At 41.9% G+C, this 22509-nt stretch overlaps 2 protein-coding genes across 3 annotated transcripts; both read left to right on the forward strand.

Annotated features, from left to right (window-relative positions):
- The first annotated feature begins 1788 nt into the window (after positions 1 to 1788).
- Positions 1789 to 10720, forward strand: LOC100550526 (poly(U)-specific endoribonuclease-like). Of its 2 annotated transcripts, XM_019616634.3 has the most exons (8): positions 1789 to 1985; positions 3426 to 3556; positions 6197 to 6296; positions 7476 to 7587; positions 8729 to 8850; positions 8927 to 9039; positions 9651 to 9804; positions 10247 to 10720. In XM_019616634.3, the coding sequence occupies exons 2-8, from the start codon at positions 3447 to 3449 to the stop codon at positions 10502 to 10504; spliced, it is 969 nt and encodes a 322-aa protein (XP_019472179.1). In that variant the 5' UTR covers positions 1789 to 1985; positions 3426 to 3446; the 3' UTR covers positions 10505 to 10720. The 2 variants fall into 2 exon arrangements, with proteins under 2 accessions (XP_019472179.1, XP_010713756.1); XM_010715454.4 differs by lacking the exon at positions 3426 to 3556.
- A 139-nt stretch (positions 10721 to 10859) lies between these two features.
- LOC109368313 (uncharacterized) lies at positions 10860 to 21337 on the forward strand. Its single transcript, XM_031553720.2, has 2 exons — positions 10860 to 19532; positions 20457 to 21337. Exons 1-2 carry the CDS (start codon positions 18969 to 18971, stop codon positions 21129 to 21131), a joined length of 1239 nt encoding a protein of 412 aa, XP_031409580.2. The 5' UTR covers positions 10860 to 18968; the 3' UTR covers positions 21132 to 21337.
- The last annotated feature ends 1172 nt before the right edge of the window (positions 21338 to 22509 follow it).

Consider the following 22509-nt stretch of genomic DNA (forward strand, 5'->3'; position numbering starts at 1 on the left):
AAATAAATAAAATAAAGTAAAATAAAATAAGGCTCATTTGTCCCTTTACCTCCTCAGCTCAGACTGGGGTCCCAAGCCACCTGTGTCCCCAACCTCTTGTTTTATCTCAGCCTCTGGTTTGCTGGCTCCCTAACCTGTCAATGGAAATATTCATACATTCAGACGCCAACCATTAGTTACCCATTAAATCTGGGGATTAGTGCTGGTAAATAAAGGCAGGTCAGCACGCCGAGTTGAAGCTAAGCTGTCCACATCACCAGAAGGAAATGGGAAGGGTCTAAGTGGTGTTTAGCTGCTGGGATGGAATTACTCATTTCTGGCCTTTCTGTGACAGAGTTTGCCTGGCGGTGTCATCCTCTCTTGCTTTTTCCCTTTGAGGACAGCTGCTGCACCAGAAACTCCTATCAAAAGTAGAGAAACTTTAACAGCATTGACTAGAAAGAAGGAGGATGTTAGGATTAGTAGTTTGAAGCTTAGAAACCTGGGTAGATAACTGAGAGACAGACTAGGCACTGGGAACTTGGTGGGAATTAAACTACCAGGCATTAACTTTGTGAAGGCAGAAAGCTCCAAGTCTCAGCTCCCTGCTCTTAGCAGGGACATAAGCTCCTTACCTCCTCCTCAACCCAGCAAGGTTCTTGCTGACCAGCCCAGGCTGCCTCTCTGCTGTCATTCTACTTTCCCTCTTGGGGGAAAGTCAGGCAAAGGGCAGGAGAGAGAGTTTCTCTAAACAAACAAACACTTATCCATTGGCAGCCAAAGCAAACCACTTTGTCCAGAAACACCCTCTTGGTGCAGCACAGACAAACAGCCTGTGTCCTTTAGAAATAGGCCTTATTCACAGTTTCTGTGGCTCCTGGTCTTGGTGAGAGTCAGCACCTGATGCAGATGGTTGTTCTGTTAGCTACAATGTCTGTCACTTTCCCCTGGAAATGCCTAATACGAGCATGGTGACAACAAATGTTCTTTCAATTCCCTTGCCAGAACACAGAAACAGAGAGCAGAGGGAGTCTGATGTCATTTTTCTGCAACAAAAGCATCTTGCCTTATGGAAAGACTTGTTCAGCTTTAATACTGTTCTTGAAAGGGAAACATGGACCAGAGATACAGAACTATTTGTATAAACAGAAGTCTAGCGTCAAAATGTTTTGGCTTCTGTATACATACAAATACATATGTATATTTATACACATTTATGGTTTGAAACCTGAAGCTATGTTTTCAGGAATTAGTTACTACAAAGAAGAAAATGTAAAAAAATATTAACCAAAACAAACATTAAGCCACCAAAGCTTTAATTTAGCCACGTAATGAATACAAGCTTCCCAGGACAGGCACTGGCAGGGGTGCTTGTGCACAAGGCACCTGTCCCTGCTTGCTTCCAGTGATGCATGAAAAGGGCCGCCTTTGCAAAACATTTCCTGTTTATAATGCCTCCTGATGCTTACGAGGTCACAACTAACAATTTCAGCTGTTACATAGAGAGGCAAACCACTTTTTTATTCCCCACCTGCTACTTTTTTGATCCGTCTTTCATTACACAGCTTTCCTTCTGTTGTCATATAACAAGAGTATATAGACTCTTGTCCACCTCAGACAAGTCCCTCAAACCAGTAAATAATCCAGGGTCGATCCAGAAGTAATTATCCGCATGTATGAGGAGACAATGAGTCTCTGCTGTCCTTCCTGGTGCTATTAGTCCTCCCAATCGCCTGCTGATAAGATAAGGAGCACAGTTGGTACAGGCTCTGACTTCCTGGTCTGCGTGTGCGTGTGGCAGTCAAGGCACAGGACGTGGCGCTGTGGCTGCACTCCATGTTTCCTCCTGGGGTTTGGTACCTCCTATCTTGTCTTTCTGAGTGACTGGAGGGGAAGGAAGGCAGCTCCAGTTCCTGGGCTACTGGAAGGACTTCTGAGCTCCAGCTTGCATTTTCCCTGCTCAGTGTGGTGCTACAAGAAAAACTTCTGCCTAGCATGGCTGATAGGTAAGAGAAAATCATACTAATCTCTAACACGAAAGGGCAGTGGGAACAGGACATACTTGCATGGGAGACATGTAGAAGGGTGAAATGGTGAAATGCAATGCTGTTTGTATTCAGTTCTAGAACCTCCCTTCTGCCTGACAAGTTGGCGAGGCCTGAAAAGACAAAAGAAATATAAACTGCTCTAGCTAAATAAGGGAATGCTGAGATTTTGCTTGGATAGAGCCGATATGTAGAATCAGTCTTCCAAATCTGCACAGACTCTTGACAGTGTTGGCAAAGCAGCTGCCCATTGCTGTGTTTGTCTCTTGTAAAGGCTTTTTCATTTCCACCTACAAAACCTGTTGTATTGATGTTTTTGTATTTCAAATACTGAGTTTATACTAAGAAAAGCATCACAAGAGAAAGACAGGCACACTGGCAGAAGTGGAAAACCAAGAGAATTACTTATCTCTTCAATTAAACCTATGAGTTGACAGCAGTATTTTGCATCATTTGAAATACGTTTTTTTAAGTGATTGCGAACTTCTTTTAAATGCTTGCTCATCAGACATTCCAAACTATTTACTTCTCTACACTGAGATTAAAGGTTTTTTAATAATTGGATTCTGCTCAAAGGTTCTCTGAAGATAAATTTACTTTAGAGAAGATGCTCGACCAAATCTCCCTTTCAAGGCACTGTGTGACCCATTTGCAATACGTGTTTTTCTTGCTTTGACTTTATTGACTTTCTCACATGACTTTCCATAGATCCTTCTTACATTCTCTCCACCTCTTGAGTCATTTCTCATCTATAGCAATAACAACCTTCTTGCTGGGGAATTATACATAATGAAAGTTTCATGCAGGAAAATGACTTGGAAAAACAAGCACATCCTCTCTAGATTTCATGTTTCACTTGACATCTATAACAAGGTGCAGACATTAACTTCTTTTGCTCTAGTTGCACTGGTGTTGCATTGGGTACTATTACAGAGACCTTCCCCAAAAGCTTTTTTAGCTGTTATAACTGCAGGCCAAGTGTTCTTGGTTTTGGATGGTGCTTTGTGCACGTAAGGACCTCTGAGCAAGACTGCAGCTGGATAAGGTCCAATTGGGCAGATTTCTTGCATAGATCAAAGTTATTCTATGAGAAAACACCAGTCTAACAGCTGAGAGGCTTCACTGTAAGCAGGAGGCTGAGAATTAGTGACAAAAAAAAATCTGTTTTGAGTGATACATGCAATTATACTGAAAATCAGCACAAATATGCAAAATTCTTTCTCAAGAAAGCTTTACTTAAACACTGCATGTAATGGATTTGCATTAAGATTTGCTTTTTGCATTTGTTCGACCTCATACGTGTAAGCTAAGTTTATGGTTCTTTTTTAAGGCAATAATCTCAATAAAGAGCTTTTACGAGATGCCTATGTAAGTTGATAAATGAGTTCTTTGCTTTGGCAGGGATATATGTTTCTTTATTGAATGTGTAGAGGTGCTCTGCTCTGTTTGGAAATTAGAGGGACAATAAAACAGAGAGGAAGAGTCCACAGTGACATTGTGGTAGCACCTAGCAGAGAATCGGGAAATAAAAGGTATTTATTTCATAAAATTATAATGCATGAAATATTCTGTAAGATTTCTAGAAGAGCAAAGATCAAGCAAAGTCCCACAGTCCTTTACAAACACGGGACAAATCTGTAAAGAGCAGACAAGAACAAGCAGAAGGTATTGAAGGGATTACAGATTTCCTGCGTAGAAAAGAGACTTTTTTTTTTTTTACCAAAATGCATATATGTTTATGGAATACTACACATAGAGTGGAAAAGAATATTGAGAGCCCCACTGAAGTTTCACATACGTTGGATACATTGGGTTCCTACCCACCACTGGTAGTTACTTCCAAGGTAAAGAACTTATTGAACACGATATGGCAGGACCCATCAGATGGAATGAGCTGATGCAGAGAAACCAGCAGTCCAGTAACCAGGAGGAAAGTGATGCAATAAAATTAGATCAGTCCAAGGGAACATGTAGTTCCCTTCTGGAGTTTGAAAACCACCTCTGTACTGTTCTGGGAACTTGCTGATCCTGTTTCTGAGACTTTAGCCATGCTGTTGAAATGAGCAATTTTCTGCATTTGTGAGCTCTTCTGAGAAAGAATTCTTCTTCTGACCCTGGAAAGAAGGTGGAAATACTGCTGATATTAAATAAAAACAAAGGTAGTGGTGGCTTCTGTGACAGGTTGTGTTGCTGACTCTTGTGAAGCTGAGAGGCTTGTGCAGGCTGCACAGCCTGCATCGATACCACAGTGCCACAGACACACATCTGCTGTGCAAGCAGAGCCAGGGGCTTGGGCAAGGCCAAACAGATATGCATATGAATACATCTGCTCTGTGACAGCCTCCTTCTGGTGCTCTGCAAGATCTATTAAAAAAAACTGTCCTTCTTTTAACCCTAACAACAAACATATCCTTTGGCTCCCATATACTAGAATTTTTAGTTCTTCTCCTTCATTGGCACCTATTCAGGTACAGATCCAAATTCAGGTGATCTTGTACATATACCATCCATCATCTTGAGGTAACACAGAGCCTGAGCCAAAAACTGGAGGTCAGTACCCCAACACAGTTGAGGTACACATTGGCTCCGAAGTCCCATTGCAGGCAGACCTGGGTCTGGTCATGATATATTACAGCTCTCAGCCATACCCTGCTGAGAGAATTTGCTTTCCCCACTAAAAAATACCAGATATAAGATTAATATCATACATATTCTTTATGCTCCTCAGCTGCTGTAACTTATCCTCTGGTGCACTAATGCAAACTGGCTGTTTCTGGCTCTTAACCCTGGGATATGAATTTCTTTGGGCAACTGGCTTTCAAGGAATTAAGTGCAGACTGCTTACGCTTTTCAGGATTTTAATCCTGGGTTGTTGAGCTCCATCCCACAGCTACTCAGACAATTCTGGAGAAAAAGTCTTGCTCAATATTTGTGAAAAATGTTCCAGCTCTCTAGGCACAATTTGCTATTTTTTGGTTTCCTGCTGAAGCATGTAGCTTAGACTAATATCTTCATATCTATCCACAAAGTACAGTCTAGGACAGAAGACACACAATGTCTTGCTGTATTGCTTCTCAACTGATATCCAACTACTTGATTAATGCCCTTGTTTCTGCAACGCTTTCCCCCCTGCCAACAACAGGGTGTGCCTATCTGGCTCACTTTTGCTCTTCCTTGCTTTCAAGCTGCCTTGCATCTAGGCTGCCAAATCAGAAAATTGTTTGTGATCTTATCACTACACCTGCTTGTTCTTTCTGCTAGAGAGCATGGAATCTGCCACTGGTCAAAGGATGCAGCATGTGTCTCCATCCTGACCAGAACAGGAGAATAGGACATAGCAATTAACAGACTAGAGGCTCAGAGCTGGGCTTGAAGATGCCTTGGTCTGATATAAAAGAATCTGTTATTAAAATCATTAGAGGTTTCTCAAATGATTGTTTGAAAGACAAATTTCAGACTTCATCATAACATCTGCTTTGGAGAAGAAATTTAAATTTATTGGGGTGTTCTCCTCTTGGCATTGATGCATGTGCAAACAATTAGTTCAACTGTCATTTCAAGATTAATTCACCTCTCTTTCTTCTCTCTGTTCTTGGTCGAAAAGATCTGTGATAGTATGCCTTACTGTGGACATAATGCTCTGAACCTGAAGCTACCTTTGGGCAGTTCATCACAATAGCAAACCTTCTCAAATCTTGTTGGTAGATGGATGGATAGACTTCTGAAAACTGTACATTACTATGCAAGACAGAAGTCCATTAAAATCAGGAAGGGAACAGCTTGGATAGATTTATAAAAAATATTTGAGATCAGTGCATGCAAGGATTTTATTTATACAGACACTATGTTCGGAGTCATAGTCCCCCTTCATCCTTCTACCTTCATGCTAGGATAACTATGCATGTGGGTAAAGAAAAGCATCTCTAGTGTGGAGAAAGAGTGTAGATAAGATTACAGGTTACCTGCATTCTTTAGATATTAACATTGACCATAAGCTCAATGGTTTTTAGAGCAGATTGACAGAAAGATGTGGGGACAAGAGAAAGCCCTCCTGTTGACAAGCTAGTGTCCGGAACATGGTTAGAGTGACGTCAGAAGATTCTAGAATTGACTTTCAAAAATAATAGGACAAGTCTTCTCTAACATGTGCATTTCTCTGTATTTCTTGACAGGAAGGCCTTAAATCATGAACTTTCTAAACTTTTCAGTGAGATGTGGGATATGGATGTTAATCGCTTTACACCTGGTAAAGATTATGCAATTGAACTGCAGGTAACTAATTGCTAAGTGACATGAGGATGAGCAGAATGGTATTGTAGGAAAAAATGTCTGTGAAGCTGCCTTTTGCTAAAAGACTTGCTTATGCTTCATCATTTCTATTAACGGCATAGGCAAGATTTCCGAGTGAGAATCACATAGGAGAAAGAATAGTACAGAGAACTTGTTAATGTTCCACAGTACCCAGAAGCTGGTGGCATCTCAGGTGCCTGTCCTGAGTCCTAAAATATTCATCTGTGGTGAGAGCAAACTGTGGTAATGCAGATGACATGCTCAAGATCAAGGCTGCCCTTTAGCTGGACCTAGGCAGGCTAGAGAAACAGGCTGAAAAAACATCATGAAATTCAAGAAGGACAAATGCAAATGGAACAAAAAAGTTGTGAAATCTCCTTCTGTGAACATTTTCAATATTCAAGAGAATAACACCCATTGCAATATAGTCTGAATTCAATGTTAACCATACTTTGAGTATGACTAGAGATGTTCTGATGTTTCCTTTACCCTGGATAATTCTGTGCATATGGTTATGTGTGTGTATGTGTGTATGAATGCTTGTGTGTACGATCTGGGTAGCTTGCATTAACAGGCAAGGGGAGGCAGGTTCCAAGACATTTTTGAGGGAACGAGGGAGGAAATGAGGAATTCCTGGGTCTCAGCTGGACAGTGGAGAGTGGAGTAGCAGATGTGTGAGAAAGGAGAGTTTCAGGGTCGTTGCTGCTCCTGATGTTGATAATAAAATTGAAAGAGACTTATCTCTAGCCAAAGTGCGTGCAGGGAAAGCTTCTCTTGGATGCTTTCTCCATTTTACAGAGCAAGGCTCTAGCTTCTCCTTGGCTGTGTTAACTTACAGTATTCATCTTTTCTCTTCCTTCCTTAAGAATGCCTTTTGTGGAACAGAAACTTGAAAGTTACTGATCCATCACAGGGATGCCCACAATCATTTGTGAAGAAGAGTTGACAGAGAAATTTCAGTTTTCTGCAGTGTCAGAGATTATGTCTTTCTTCATGCTGGCAGATCTTCAGTAATATCTTCTCTTGTTTTGTAGGACAAAAATTCCTAAAACAGGATCCTCATAGGATTGTGCTTATTGTTTTCATTATTATAAAGGCAGCTGCTGTCTCCTCTGAGAACGTTTTACTTCTGTTGTTGTTTCATTCTGATGTTTCTCCCAGGGAAAAGCAGGTGCTGTACAGAAAGGTGACAGTGCTGTCCGGGACAGTGCAGCCAGACATCTGTTTCATTACGTAAATGAAGAACGCCTGAAGAACACAAAAACTTTTGCAAGTGAGACCTGCTCTTTTATTAATGGTGGAAGTGACATGAAGAATCTGTGTTGGTTTTACGTGTTTCCCTGAAACATAACATTGCATATAATTTGGATGATCAGATGAGCAGAAAGTGAGGTTCATCAGGCTGCATGTCATATGAAGGTAGTCTCCCCAGTGCTTACAATGTAGGTTGTCTGTAGTCTTGGTGTCAGGAAGAGCACCCTTTTCTGCTGTAGTCAAGATCTGAATTTCTCTAAGGCTCTCCAACCACAAAGCAAAATGGATGAGAGTCTTGTCATTCCTTTGATGTTATTCCATGTATTGAAAAAGATGTTAAAGTCATCTTTCCTCCTTTGTTCACAGCTCCTAGCACTTCAGACAGCATTAGATTCACACCTCTTGTGCTCCTGTTAGGGCTATACTACAAGTATGCAAGCATGTCTATCAATATATGTTTCCTTTCCTCGCTTTTCTTTAGGGTGGAGCTGCAGTATGTTGCTCAGCTGATCACACAGCTGGCATAATAAGGAGCACCATGCTGTGTTCCCATACTCCTCACGGAGCTCACAATCCAGCCCCTCATGAGCACAGCTAAGTTCTGAACCCTGAGCTACTTCAGCTCTCTAACCTGACAGGGACTGACTTACATTTTGGAACTCAAGTATTTTTTTTATTATCTTATTGTGCTGAATGTACCTGCAGAATCCAGTGGTTGTAGACCAGGGGCATCTGAAGTGATGGGAGGCAGTGGGTGGCAAGAGGGGTGCACCAGGGAGAATAAAATCATCCACTCAGTGGCTGTGAGCTCAACCTCATGTCATCTTATGTAGGTTCATGCTGAAATAATGCCCGCAAAGCCTTCTGCTAGCATAATGCAACTTCATAAGAATCAGTCTGTAATTTAGGTGCTCGTTTGTTTGTTTGTTTGTTTGTAGAAACTCATTATCGTTTCAGCCAGTTATTTCCATTTGGGAGCTCAGTACCTGTTTAACCTAAAAACAATTGACCTGGTACTGAGCCACTCCAGTGAGAATGAAATCTGACACATAAAGGAACATCCTTCCTTCCCTATTATATGGCAGCTTTTTATAATGACTCTAAAGACTGAGTCACAGGTACGATTTTGTCTTTTTCATCAAAAGTTTCTCTTTCTGCAGCCTTTATTTCCTTATTGGGCAATTATGAGACATCAACTGGAGTAGAAGAAGTAGTGACTCCAGAAGAAATAGCTGAAAACAATTGCTTTCTTGATGCTATCTTAATGACTGGAGTAATGAAAGTGAGTAATGAATTCAGTTTTTGTCACTGAGAACACTGAATTACAGATACACAAATCTTTGTTTTCTATCCTTCAGCTAGCTCATGAGTATCTGCTTAAAAAAAAACTAGCAAAGCCAAACCTTGTTGATTTCAAGTATCAGCTCTATGACATCTGGTTCCAGCTCTATCCCAGGAAAGAAGGAGACAGGTATGTCCAATGAATCTCTACGCTTTTCTGATTTATGCAACTGCAAGCCTGAGTTCATTAATTACACATTGAACTGGAAGGCAGTCTCAGGATATGGCTTAAGGCAGTGTACACTGATCCCACATAGATCATGTTAAAGACTTACTGATGAGATACTAATGATGTTGACCCTTGGGGTGCAGTGGTGGTGACTGAGATCCACATGGACTTGCTATCTCTAGTCGCAGGTGTTCAAGTGCAGATGTTGATGCACTTTCCAATCCACTACACAATCTACTTTTCTAAACTATATTTCATGTGTTTGTCCATATGGCGTTTCAGGAGATTGTGTCAAAAGCCTGACTAAAATCAGGATGAGCAGCAGTGATACATCTGTGGCTTTTACTAACAATCTTCATCATCAAAGAAAGTTTTAGACTTTCTGAATAGATTGCATTGGACGTTTTGTGCAAAGTAAGAAGGAAAACCCAACAACCCCCAAAGTAATCCTGACACATAAACTGTTCACAAATGAATTTAGACAAGCTTGTGCATCTTTTCCTTTTACATTAGTGAATTTTAACTATTTAAACAAATAAAATATGTATGTATTATTTTTTTTTTTATTACAGACCTGATTCTTGTGGTTTTGAACATGTTTTTGTTGGAGAAACAAGGCTTGGTAAACAGATCTTAGGTTTGCACAACTGGGTGCAATTTTATCTTCAGGAAAAGCATAAACAAATTGACTACAAGGGATACATCACTCAGAAGAATAAAACCAGGGTAAGAATGAGCAGGGTGGCCCTGAAAATAAGATCAGTAGATTCTTAGAGGAAAAGTGAGTTAATGAATCAGGACACCATGATGCAGACAGTGTTGAATTTTTCCCTGTATATGTCTAGTCACAACCACAGTCACTGACAAATACCCTCTCATCCTCTTCTTACTGTCATCCGTGGTTACTGTACATGCAGCAGGTGTCTGCATTTCTGGACCCCTTTAAGGTATCTTTGTGCCAAAAGGCTGGGAGCCCAGTTATTCACGCAAAACAAAGTTCACTGGTTTAAACTGCTTTTCATCTGTTGTCCTCAGAGGTGCAAGGTTACCCTAGGTGGGAAAGGTAGAGCAGTTTAGAAGTTGTAGAACCATAAACAGGAAGAATTGTACCTACGATCCAGAATCTGATGTATTGGAGATTATTGCATTGTTATTTTTATGCTTTCAGCCTTATAGAGATGACCAAGTTTTGAGCATCCAGTTCAGCTGGAAGGGCTCAGTCAAACCAATAGGAAGCACCTTTATTGGTGTCAGCCCTGAGTTTGAATTTGCCCTTTACACCGTCATTTTTCTGCTGTCTGAAGAAAGAGTCACACGTGAAACAGTGAAGATAGAAGAATATGAGCTACAGATTGTTGTTTGTCGCCATGGGCGCCACATTGGAACAGCATATCCAGTACTCCTCAACACCAATAATGAAGACTAGTAGGCACAGTGATCAGGCAACATTTCTTCCTTTCTTTTTTGGTGGAGAGGAGGGAGATAATTGATGTGTTGTTTTGTACAGTTCATTTCTAGTATAAATTTATGAGTTTTCCCTTTTGATTTGCAGTGAAGTGTTGAATCAGTAACGTGCCACGTTGAAGTATCTGACCCACCCTGAAATATGCTTGTTTCCATATTAAAGTCTGTATGAAACTTGTATCAGCCCTCCTGAATGCATTTTCCTTTTCACCAGAGAATAGAATTTGGAAAAGATCACAATTATTTATCTTATTTGTTAGCCACTGCATATTTGAAAGAGCAGTAACCACACGTCTCTTATATTTTTCCTTCTAGACAGGACCTTTGGTTTGGAACAATCTGAACCACGGCATTTTGGTTTTTTTTTTCTCATCTCCTCATTTCATCACCTCATTTCTAATCAATTAGAGGCTAATTTCAAATGGAATTTTACAACTGCAGTGCCTGGGATATGCAGTAAACACGTTCAACTGTGAGAATGATCATCAGATCAATGGCAAGTCTGTCACTGCATCCAGGTTTTGGCCTGCTTCCAGATGCCACAGTAGGCTTTATCTCACCTAACTTTAAAAGTCCCTGATATAGGCACCTGTTTTGCATTACAGTCAGTGATGTCTGCAGTCACTTATCTGCTTGTGTAATGTATGTTAGGGTTAGATTAATCGTCCTGTATAATCCACTGACAATAATAAGATACCCTGGGGGCACTGGTCCTATTCCTGGACATGATCACTCGTCCTGCTGATGCAGATGATTTCTTCCAAAATGCATTCAATAGTCCAAGGAAAGGAATATGATAGATTTCCTTATCATGCCAGTGCAGACACAAGCAGATGTTGACACACTCTGGGAGAGATCAGGATTGCTTAAATATTCACATCCTACAATTACTTTTTCAAAAAAGTGAGGAAACTCCTGATGCATATTTTCTCACATGTTTTGCAAATTTCTGCACGTAATTTTCATGAGTTTGAGTGCTAAAGTTATAAGTCTAGCTAACCAAACCAATGCTGGGAATATGCAAATTAAGAAAAGAAACTTTCAGAGATACCTTATTATGCAAGGTGGAGGCTGACATATCAGTGATAGCAAGTTACTCTTATTCCAAGCACAAACAAATTGTTAAACATGGCAGAAAGTGAGTAGACATAGAGTTGCTACCATGGAATATTTTCTGATGCCTCTGTCCAGAGACTTCCACGTGATGCTGCCAGACCACTGCGTGCTCATTTCTGCTCTTGGTGCCTCACATTGCTACTGGAGTGCCCTGCAGTAAATGTGCTTTATGGTATTTTCTTTGATAGAGAAGCCACAAACACCAAAAAAAGCAAACAAACAAAAACAGATGACTTTACAATTGGATGATAAGATTATCCTACAAGAGATATGTATAAAGACAGCTTACACGGAGCCAAATAGCCACCTCCAGTTTCTGCAATCTTCTATTTTTTGAGGTGTAACAGTATTCAGAAGCCTCTGAAACTTGTAAATCCATCCTACTAGGAAAGAGTGTACACTGTTGGGAAATTGCTACAGAGCATCATCAGGTCTCAACAATAGCTCAAGTAGTAGTAATAAAAGGCAACAAATAAATTGTACAAATTCTTTAAGGTAATGTCAAAGAATGATTGTTACATTCTCAGTTTATGCTGACAGAAAGTAATTAGATCTGCATCATTCTCATATTATGACTTCTGTGAAATCTGACACCTCCAAGCCTAAGCCTAAGCATAACCAGTACAGACAGCTCTTAGCCAGAGGGGGTCAGATGCTCACAGGGAAACTGACTTTATACTACAGAACCACAGATGTTGTTGTCACAATAGAAAGTAAACTAAAGATGTAAATAAAAACATTCTTTTGTTTTCCTTGTAAGATTTAGTTGATACATCTTGTGTCTTGGCAATTGGCAGGTTTAACAAATAAAGCTAGCTAGATCTGTAAGTAAGCAGAAAATAATAGGAAAGAATGTGCAAGTGGATGATCTATTAGCAAATACACTTGCTACCTTCAAGGAGAGAAGAGAAAGAGAGCTGCGAGCAATCAAAGCAGAGGCACAGAATGAGGATTTGGTTCTGCCCAGTGTGTTGCAAGGAGAAAAGTGCAAACAAAAAGCACAGTGACATCATGCACACAAGCATTCACTGGTGTCTGGGAAGGGTGACCATGGGGTGCCTGTGTGCCAAAGCTCATTCTTTGCCAGCACAAGCAGGCTGTTTTCTCTAGAGGGCAGGGATGCGATGAGCCCAGCTCTGGGCTGCAGGAAGGAGAGAAGCTGCACTACCGCGCAGGTGGATGCCACATCTCTAGAAACAGGAATAAGAGTCAGTGTAGGATTTCAGTGTTCTGTCAGTTCACAATGATCCCAAAGAGAATGGCCGCTGGGAAAGCTGACAATGAGATCATGTGCTCCTACCATGTGGCAAAAGGAATGATAGGCTCTAACAACACTGCAGCTGACATGTCCTCAGGTGTAGGAAGAATCTCCTCCTTGTGGTGTTGGGAGTTCTCTGAACCACTTCTTAAAAAGAAGGAGGCACTGCCTGTTCTGAGATCCTGACTAATACTTCTCAACAAACGTGGGATTGTTGGGAATAAGACCCACATGCAGTAGGAAACAAGGTGGCCTCGCCACTGGCTCTCCACTCAAATATCTCACTAGTTCTCTGTTTTTGTTACTTTTTGTTTGTTTGTTTAAAAAATATATATTAAATATTAAAATGAGTTTTGTTACCTCTACACATTAACTTTATTATAATTTTATGCGGAATGCTCCAAAAGCAATGCCTTCTGTTTTATTATGTTGGCTTACACTGTCAGTTGGTGGAATGGCAGTAGAAGCTGAATCTTCCCACCAATATTCCATTGTATTTTGTTGCCATGTGACAGATGGTACAGAGGGGCAGTCTGACATGGAAGTGCCAATGAAGCCAAAGGTGTGTCATTGAATTACTCTGTGCAGAAAAAAATGGCACACATTGGCATTTACCAACACTTGGTGAACATCTATGGAGATCAAACAGTGAATGTGAGCAAAGTGAGGTGCTGAGTAGTGGCAGGCTCTTGTTCATTGCTGGCGAAAATGCATAGTTAATGACAGAGGCAATATTAAAAAAATAGTGTTTTGTAGCTGAGATTTTGCTCTATGAAGCAGTGTTATTGTTCTCTTTGTATCAGTTGCAGTTATGGTAATAAATAGGAGGCATTACTTTTGGAGCAACCTTTGCAGCCCAAGATAATTCTTATTCATTTAACTTGGCCCAGGCAAGCCAAAACCTTGGACACCCATGTATTATAAGTATTCAAAAGCTAGATTGATGATACATCAAATAAAAACACAGCAAAATAGAATCATAGCATTATAGAATTATTAAAGATAGAAAAGATCTTTAAGATTACACATCTATACTTTTCTTGAACACCTCCAGGGATGGTGACCCCACCACCTCACCACCTCCCTGCGCATCCTGTTGCAATATCTGATCACTCTGAGAAGAATTTTTTCCTAATATTCAACAACAACCTCCCCTGGCACAACTTGAGGCCATTTCCTCTTGTTCTGTCGCTACTTAGACTGAAAAAGAGACTGACCCCAATCTCACCACAACTTCCTTTCAGACAGTTTCAGCAATGGGTGTGCACTCTAGGTTAGGACAGGCCTCTCAGTGGGGCATTCACAATGTGAGCTGTGTCAGGATGCATGTAGCTGTTTTTGTTTCTGAATTTGCAGCAAATTCATATATCCTTCTGTGTTTTCCTGACTGACCGACTGGGTTGGCTCTAGGAGATGCAGCCCCTTGGTGAGCACCGTCCTACACTGCGTGCTGGCTTTGGAAGCAGGTGTGGATTTGAGCCATTATATCTCTCCACCTTTCAGTGGCTTTGGACTGCTCTTCCTCTATGAAATCTCAGAAGCATCAGGATTCCCCTACTTTGTATTCCAAACTGTACTGCTGAGATAGCATGGGATCATAGGGTAACAAGGCCTGATCCACCCCTTCTAGATGTAAGCACTGGCCTGGCCGAGGGCACAGGCAGGGATAACCCTCAGCAGCTCCAAGTGATTCAGCTGGAGGGCACCGACAGCAAAATCACACTGCTGCCTTTCCTCGGCTGCCTGAGGGCACTGACCAGGACATACCGCCTCCCACTATGACGAACACACCCCTGGTTCCTCAAACTGTTCTGTGAAAAAAGCATAAGGCCTCAGGATGCATGGAACAATGTCCAAAGCTAAGTTAAATCTAGAGCAGCTTTTGCTGCTTCTGCCTTGCCTTCTCTTTGGCCTGCTCCAAAAGCAGTTATTTCAGGCCTGCAAGCTGTTTGTGCAAGAGAATTCAAGAATTTTTGTAGCTTCGTTACTCTCAGCTGGTTAGGCCTCTTGAGTAGTTAAACAAACGCAGAGAGCATTGTTATGAGGAACTGACCTGAGGGGAATGTATTCATGGAGATATTTCTTTTTCTTGCCTGGAAGTCAATATGCTCTCAATGTGCAACCAACACAAGTGGGGCTGGAAGGGTCAAGAGGCAATCTACGACCAATGTACTGCCAGCGCCGGGCCCTCAGGATAGAGGGAGGGCTATGTCACATTTTGCATTGAGCTGCTGAAAATACAGTGTAGGTTTAAATCCCCCATTAAGCAAAGGCCTTGCAAAAGTATTCTCATATACCTGCCTCAGCATGTGCTGTGTGCTTCTGGCAGGTTCTCCACAGGACGTCCAACACTTTTAAGCGAATCTTTCAGGAGCCTGTTTATATGTCTTGAGTTACAGCGGCAGCTCTGCTGCCTTGTTTCTGAAAATGCAGGACAATAGCAATGCAAACAAGATGCAGAAATGAAGTACTTGGGCCAGCTCATTGTATTTTGATAGAGGCACTTTCACTTTGTCAGCATATGGGGTTCTGAAAGCAAGAGGGGATAGTGTGATGCTTAAACAATCTTTGAAATGAAGCAAGTTCCCTGGTGAGTTTCTTAAGAAGATAATTAGAAAGGATAACTTTACTGTAAATTAGAAAAACACAAGGAAGCAAAATATGAGAAGATACATGACAGCATTTTGTAAGAGCAGAAAATGATAAAGGAAGAAATGCCAAAATCAGATGGCTCTTGTTCTGAGCTTTCTCACAGGGTGTCCAGTGAGCACCTAAGCTATAGACCATTTCTCTCCTAACCCAGGCCTGAAGCCAGAAACCTACGAACGCATTACTGCCTACAGAAGCGGTAGCCAGATCATCTCCCACTCTAAAAGGGACAGTGAATATATAGAGTGCAAGAAAAATTTTCCTAAAATGCCCTCCATATAGCGTAGTGAGACATCAGTCTCCAGTAACAGCTTTGTAACTCAGTTTATGTTCATTGCATGACTTAATGGTATGAGAAACAGAGCATATAATTAGTGTAAATCAATTGATAAGCCTTAGTTGGAACTTGATTTGACATCTGCTGCCTTTTGTCTTTAAACATTTCATCTAAACACAAGCATGCAAGGAGCACAGCACAGCTATGTTCCTTTGGCTTCTGTCACATTTGTTGCTCTTCTTGAACCTGAAACCAAAATCACTTAGTAAAGGCAATATCCATTGAAGAAACAATAACAAAATAGTGATGGTCCAACTAAAATTGGTCACAGAAGAATTATCAGCTTGGTACACTTACTGATATAATTTCAAAGAATCCATTTCAACTACAACATTACACCAGAACTGCTTCTCCCTTCTGCCAGGCATTTGCATTTCTACCAGGCCTAATAATGAAAGCATTAGATTTTAAATTGTAAGAGCTATTGTGCCTTTATCTTAATGAGGTGTGGCAAGAAAAAATTCAGAGAAGAAAGCCACAGGCTTGCTCTGCTTACATTCACCATGAGGGAACATTCATGTGCTATTGTTAGTCCTACAGAATTGCCAGTATTGCAGGCTCCATTTTGGAGCTGAGTTAGGATAAGTGCAGTGGGATTTCTGCATAGTGAAGAAACAGCAAGTACAGAGTAATGTCAGAGAAAAAGAAACTCAGACATACATCAAAGGATCATCCTATTAGTAGTTGATCCTTTTTCAGAACCATAGTGAGTTACTGTACATAGATGTTGATATTCACTATTCAGTCTTAAATAAGAATTACAAGACACTGGTGTTAAGTTGTAGTTTTGAGCATCCTGTATCTTTTTTTTTTTTTTTTAGCCTGATCTTTCACAGACAGCTTAACATTTGATGGAGATACTTCTATGGAAGAATTCTTCTAAATAAAGCAAATACGTATGGCTAAGAAAAGCCAGACAGACACACTCCTGACACAAATGACATGACAATTTATCCGAATTTAAATAGAGGTACCTGAAAGATTGTCATATGATACATATTTCTAGACATGAGGAAAAGTGTGTGTGTAAATTTGAGTTTGCTGGTAGAAGTAGTGCTCTGAGCCACTTGTGGTTTTTTTGTTTGTTTGTTTGTTTTGTTTTTGTTTTGTTTGTTTTTTCTGAAGGAGACTAAAAAAGCCACCCTATTGCTGTGGAATGTAAAACAGTAGAAAAGATGAAAAGATTGTTTGAAATAAAGTGGCTATGGCAAGCAAGAGCTGAGCAGAGATTTAAAATATTTGCAGTTTCTTAAATAAATATTTTTATTTTCCCTGTATATCCCAAAACTTGATCAGCCATAATTACTTTTACTGCCTGGAAATCTGGTCCTAAGCTTCTCTAAAATATGCCCTATCGCACCAGCTGACATTTATTTACATACTTTAAAATGTTACACAGAGCAAGTCAAGAGTTTCCACAGCTGTTGAAACCAGCTCTGTTGATTTCAACATTCAGTTAACAGCATTCAGTTTATTTCAGGTTTGGGAAATTCCCAGAAGCTCAGAGCAGTCAGATCTCATTACAGGATTTCACTGCTCCTCAGAGTATTTCTTCGTATTTTCATGCGTGGTAGCACAAAAGTAAAAATACACCTGATCCAGCAAAGCCTGTGGTATGATCTCTAGCCTTGTTCCTTCACTCTTCTTTTTCCATTATGTTCACCACACAAGTGTTCCTAAGGATTTCTTGAAGCTCTGAAGAGATGAACACTTCAAATTCCACTGCTGCTCTCCTTTTCTGATAGATTTCCCCACTGCCCCTGACCTTGTTGATCGCTGACTTCTTTTACAGAAGGCATGTTTATGCGTTCATAAAATCCCCCTTTTGCCCATAAAGACACTAAGTTTTAGGTTTACTGTAATTTCTACTCAATTGCCTGCAACACATATTGAGTCTAATGATCCTCCATAGTTCCCCAGACTAACTCTCCCCTTCCAGATCTTCCAAATCCTTCAAAGCACTGCAGAACCAAGACTGATTCTTAAGATATCAATGCTGGGAAAGCTGTTTGGAAAGCACCTACACCTATTCTCAGCCTTTTCATTGCTGGAACTCTTCAGGCCTCCAGGAAGGCTCCATTTAGACATAGAATAACAGAAAGGCTGGAGATCATCTAGTCCAAACACCCTGCAGAAAGCAGAGTCATCTAGAGCAGGTTGCTTGGGGCAGCATTGCCTTATGTCTTGAACAAATCTTGAGACTCCACAAACCTATCTGGACAACCTATTCCAGTGTTCCAGTGTTCAACCACTGGTTGGTTTCAGTCATACATCCTGTGTTTCATTCTATCAGTGGATTCTCCAGAGAAGAATCTAGTTTTCCTTTTTAAAATCAAAGAATCATAGAATGATACAGCACTTAATCCTGTACAGAGGGGTGTGATTTTAAATACTCAGAGAATATTCCTGATTTTGTTGGCTTGCCTTCTCTATCTCTAAAATACCAAAATAAAAGGAAATAAACCATGGAGGGGTTGCACGCTTCCAGTTTACACCATCAGCAAAGTGCATCTAGTGTCTTCGTTCAAGTTGGGCCTGCAGAGCAGCCTCTGCACCACTGCTGACATTGCAGAGCATCGCCTGGGCACACAGCTACTCCCTTGCACAAGCTCTGCTATGGAAATCGCTCAGCATTGGCAAGAGGTGGCCACAAACTGGGAAGAGGCTGCTATTGTCTTCTGTTACCAGTGCTTGGGAAAATGATTTCCAGCCCATCTCCAGAAGCAGAGGGACATCCAGGAGACCAGCAGGGAGCTACTCACAGGAGCACACAGGAAAGGGGAAGCAAGGCCTCTGTGAGGGATGATCTCCTTACAACACAGCTTTATTTGCCTCTCAACTCAAGTTCAAATAGCCACGGCTCAGGGCAGAACCAGCTACAAGTGCTACTCAGTGACATCAGCTCAGGCAGTTCCAGCCATCTGGCCTTGAGCACCACATGCTGGTGTCACTGTGATGACACAAGAGCATCACAGTGAGGTCTGAGCATCTCCCACCGGAACACCCAGGCAGTGCCAGTGGATTTCTCTTGCCAGCAGGCAGGGAAAATACTGGCTCATTGCACAAATGGCTGCATGTGCAACCTTTGGACAAAGCGAGACAGGAGATATTGAAATGGAGTTGTCTCCAGCAGAAACAGCTTCTGCTGCTGATCCTGAGGAGCTGATCGAGACTTCAGGCTCCCCTTTTACTGACCCTACAGGACAAGACCAAGCACCAGCTGGCCATGCTGCTGGAACATCAATACAGGAAGAACAGGACTCACAGATGTTTCCAGAAGAAGAGGAAACCAAAGGTTTACCTCGCAGTTCGTCTGAAGAAAGCACTGGCATAGCCAGGGTCTTCTCATCCCTCAGCTTCCCACAAAAACTCTGGGTACTGGTGGAAAGTGACCAAGTGAAGAGCATTCAGTGGGGTCACGGAGGAAACTGCATTGTAATCCAGGAAAAAATGTTCAAGTTGGAAGTTCTGGCAAGGGAAGCACCTGCGAGAGCCTTTCAGAGTACCTGCATGAAGAACTTTGTTCGCCAGCTTAACCTGTATGGCTTCACCAAAGTGCCACGGCACTTGGAAAGATCTTTCCTTCCTCAATTTCTGGCTGAGGAAGAAGCATTTGCTGCCCATAGGAAGGTAAGTACCTAAATTGTTCCCCATATTAATCAGTTCTTGCAGAACTTGGAGAGAAGGAGGTTCCATTAAAATCAGCTTTGGTCATAGAGGAGGTGAGGATGACAACAAACAGTCTGATCTTAATTTCTTTTTCTACATGTTTCAGGTATTTTAGAGGTAGCATTGCTGAGTAGTAGTAGTAGAATACAACATATTTGGGCTGTACCCGAATTTGAACCCATGGAATGGAAAAATAAATAAATCAGAATATGACTCACTTGTTTCAGTGTATTTGCAAAATATTTTGTTTTAGTCAGCCTAAGCTGTAGGTTTAAATTGACTCATTGGTGTGGTCATATGCTGCAGATGGCTCAGCACCACGCAGTCCTTCACTCAGTTTCCCCTTCCTGGTGGGTAACTTGTAGGTTGAGATAAAACTATTAAGATAAAGAAAAGGAAAATAATAAAAGTTGTGTGTCTATATGTCTATGTATGTATATGTATACATAGATACGAATAATATACGTAACAAGAGGTGAATAAGCCCACAACTGAGGCTCAGCACCCTCTTCAGAAGTTCTTCGTATGTATGATGTCATATGGCATGGAATATCCCTTTGGTTAATTTACATCAATTATCCTAATCCTGTTCCCTCTCAGTTCCTTGGGCCCTTTGCTGAGAATGGCCTTGGCTCTGTCCAGCACTGCTTAGCAGCAACCACAGACATCGGTGTGCTGTCAACATTGTTTTACTCCTAGAACCAAACCATAGCATCATACCAGCACTCTGAAGAATACAGTTCCATCCCATCTGAAACTAAGACACCAATAAGCCTTGTTAATACCTACATTTGTTCTGAGCCATTAGAAGTCCTATTTCCTGTATCATGCTATCCTTCAGTCCCACACTGACAGCACCTAACTCTTCTCCCTTATATTTTTCAGTTACTCCTCTACTCCAGCCCACACTTCAGAAGAGATTACCCGTGGCTTCTGGGACACTGCAAACGAAGAGTAGCCCACAAGAGAAGAGACGTGGCTGCCCCTACCCCTGCCCTACAGGAGGCTCTGAATGAGAGCCCCCAGAAGAGCAGCCCAGATGCCCAACCCATGCAGGGAGTGGCTGCTGGGCCAGAGAGGAGCCTGCAGGCAGCAGAGCCGGAATGCACACAGGCAGCAGCACCCATGGGGCCTCCACCAGCCAAGCGCCCTAAGAATAACACCCTCCAAGTCCAAGGATGTGCTGCTCACATCCTGCCAGGCTCTGCTGCAGCACCAGCATTGGAACAGTGCCAGGCTCTGCCCTGCTCCATGCTGCCCCTGAGCAGAAGCCAGATGCTGGGTGCCACTTGTGTTCCTCCATCACAGGGCACTCAGCCCTTCCTGCTCCCCTCTTTTACACCTGGCTGTCCTCAGCAGGAGCTCCTGCAGTCCCCAGAAACATCACAGCTGCAGGCTCCCTGGGCTGCCTTGAATTTCTTTGCTTCCTGCTTTGCAATGGCCATGAGGGCAGCAGCCATGATAATGCCACCAGACTGGCAGCACCGGGCAGCCCCACACTGCCCAACATGCACCTGCAGCCAGCACCGGGCAGATGCAGGCCATGGGATGGCCCCGTAGTGCAGGACCCACTGCAGACAGCGGGACAGAAGCCCCTACTTACATGTCCCTAAGCTGTAGCTCATAGGTGATTAGTTGCAGAAATAATACCTATCAGAAATTAACCTTTTTAGTTCTCATACCCCTTTGTTTGTATATTTAACTATTTATTCATTCAATTTTTCTGGAAATAAAATGATTCAGTAATAAACCTTCTTCCATTGTCATGTCATGTAAAGTCATTTGTTTATTTCATGCTGAAATCTCAGATTGAATTTGTGTTTCATCTCTCAACAAGCAATAGTAGCAGTGCTTCTAACACCAATGGAATGCTTTTCTCTAAGCATTACACTCTAGATTCTTTGCTGTACAGTAAAAGATTGGGTAACATTTGTACAACATTTATGTCCCAGCACAAGAAAGATATGGAACTCTTGGAGCAAGTCCAGAGGAGGGCAACTAAGATGATCAGAGGGCTGGAGTACCTGTCCTATGAAGAAAGGTTGAGGGAACTGGGCTTGATTAGCTTGGGGAAGAAAAGGCTCTGGAGAGACCTCATTGTGGCCTTCCTGTACATGAAGGGAGCATGTAAACAGGAGAGGGTACGACTGTTTATGAGGGTGGATAGTGATAGGTCAAGGGGGAATGGTCTTAAACTAAGAGACAGGGGAGGTTTAGGTCAGATATTAGGAGGACGTTTTTCACACAGAGGGTGGTGATGCACTGGAACAGGTTGCCCAAGGAGGTTGTGGATGCCCCATCCCTGGAGGAGGCCAGGCTGGATGTGGCTCTGGTATAGTTGTTGGTGACCCTTCACATAGTTGAAACTAGATGATCATTGTGGTCTTTTTCAACCCAAGCCATTCTATGATTCTGTGATTCTATACACCTCACACACTGGAAAGATCCTCCTAATCACAGAACCATGGAACAGTTTAGGTTGGGAGGGACCTCAAGGATCAGCAAGTTTCAAACCCCCTAACACTGGCAGGGTTGCCAACCACTAGAGCAAGTACTAAATCAGATTGCCCAGGGCCCCATCCAATCTGGCCCTAAACACCTTCGGGGCTGGAGCATCCACAGCTTCTCTGGGCAACCTGATCCTGCACCTCATCACTCTCGCAATAGCAAAGATCCCCATGACATCTAATCTTAATCTCCTCCCTAATTAAAAATCATCCTCCCTTGTCTTATCACTATCTACACTCTTAAAAAGTTGATTTCTCTCCTGCTTATAATCTCTCTTTAGAAGTTGGAAGGCCGCAATGAGATCATCCTACAGTCTTCTTCAGCTGAACAAGCCCTCTCCCTTCAGCCTATCTTCACTGGAGATGTGCTCCAGCCCTTGGATAATCTTTGTAGCCCTTCTCTGGACCCTCTCCTGAAGCTCCACATCTTT

The sequence above is a fragment of the Meleagris gallopavo genome, chromosome 1, assembly GCF_905368555.1.
Source record: "Meleagris gallopavo chromosome 1, MGAL_WU_HG_1.1, whole genome shotgun sequence".
In the NCBI taxonomy this organism is placed as follows: domain Eukaryota; kingdom Metazoa; phylum Chordata; class Aves; order Galliformes; family Phasianidae; genus Meleagris; species Meleagris gallopavo.

Excerpts from the sequence above, each read along its gene's own strand:
- LOC109368313 (XM_031553720.2), top strand. The coding sequence starts at position 18,969 with ATGGCTGCATGTGCAACCTTTGGACAAAGCGAGACAGGAGATATTGAA. Across the intron at positions 19,533-20,456 it reads CATTTGCTGCCCATAGGAAG|TTACTCCTCTACTCCAGCCC; the intron begins GTAAGTACCTAA and ends TATATTTTTCAG.
- LOC100550526 (XM_019616634.3), top strand. The coding sequence starts at position 3,447 with ATGTGTAGAGGTGCTCTGCTCTGTTTGGAAATTAGAGGGACAATAAAA. Across the intron at positions 6,297-7,475 it reads ATTATGCAATTGAACTGCAG|GGAAAAGCAGGTGCTGTACA; the intron begins GTAACTAATTGC and ends TGTTTCTCCCAG. Across the intron at positions 9,040-9,650 it reads CCCAGGAAAGAAGGAGACAG|ACCTGATTCTTGTGGTTTTG; the intron begins GTATGTCCAATG and ends TTTTTATTACAG.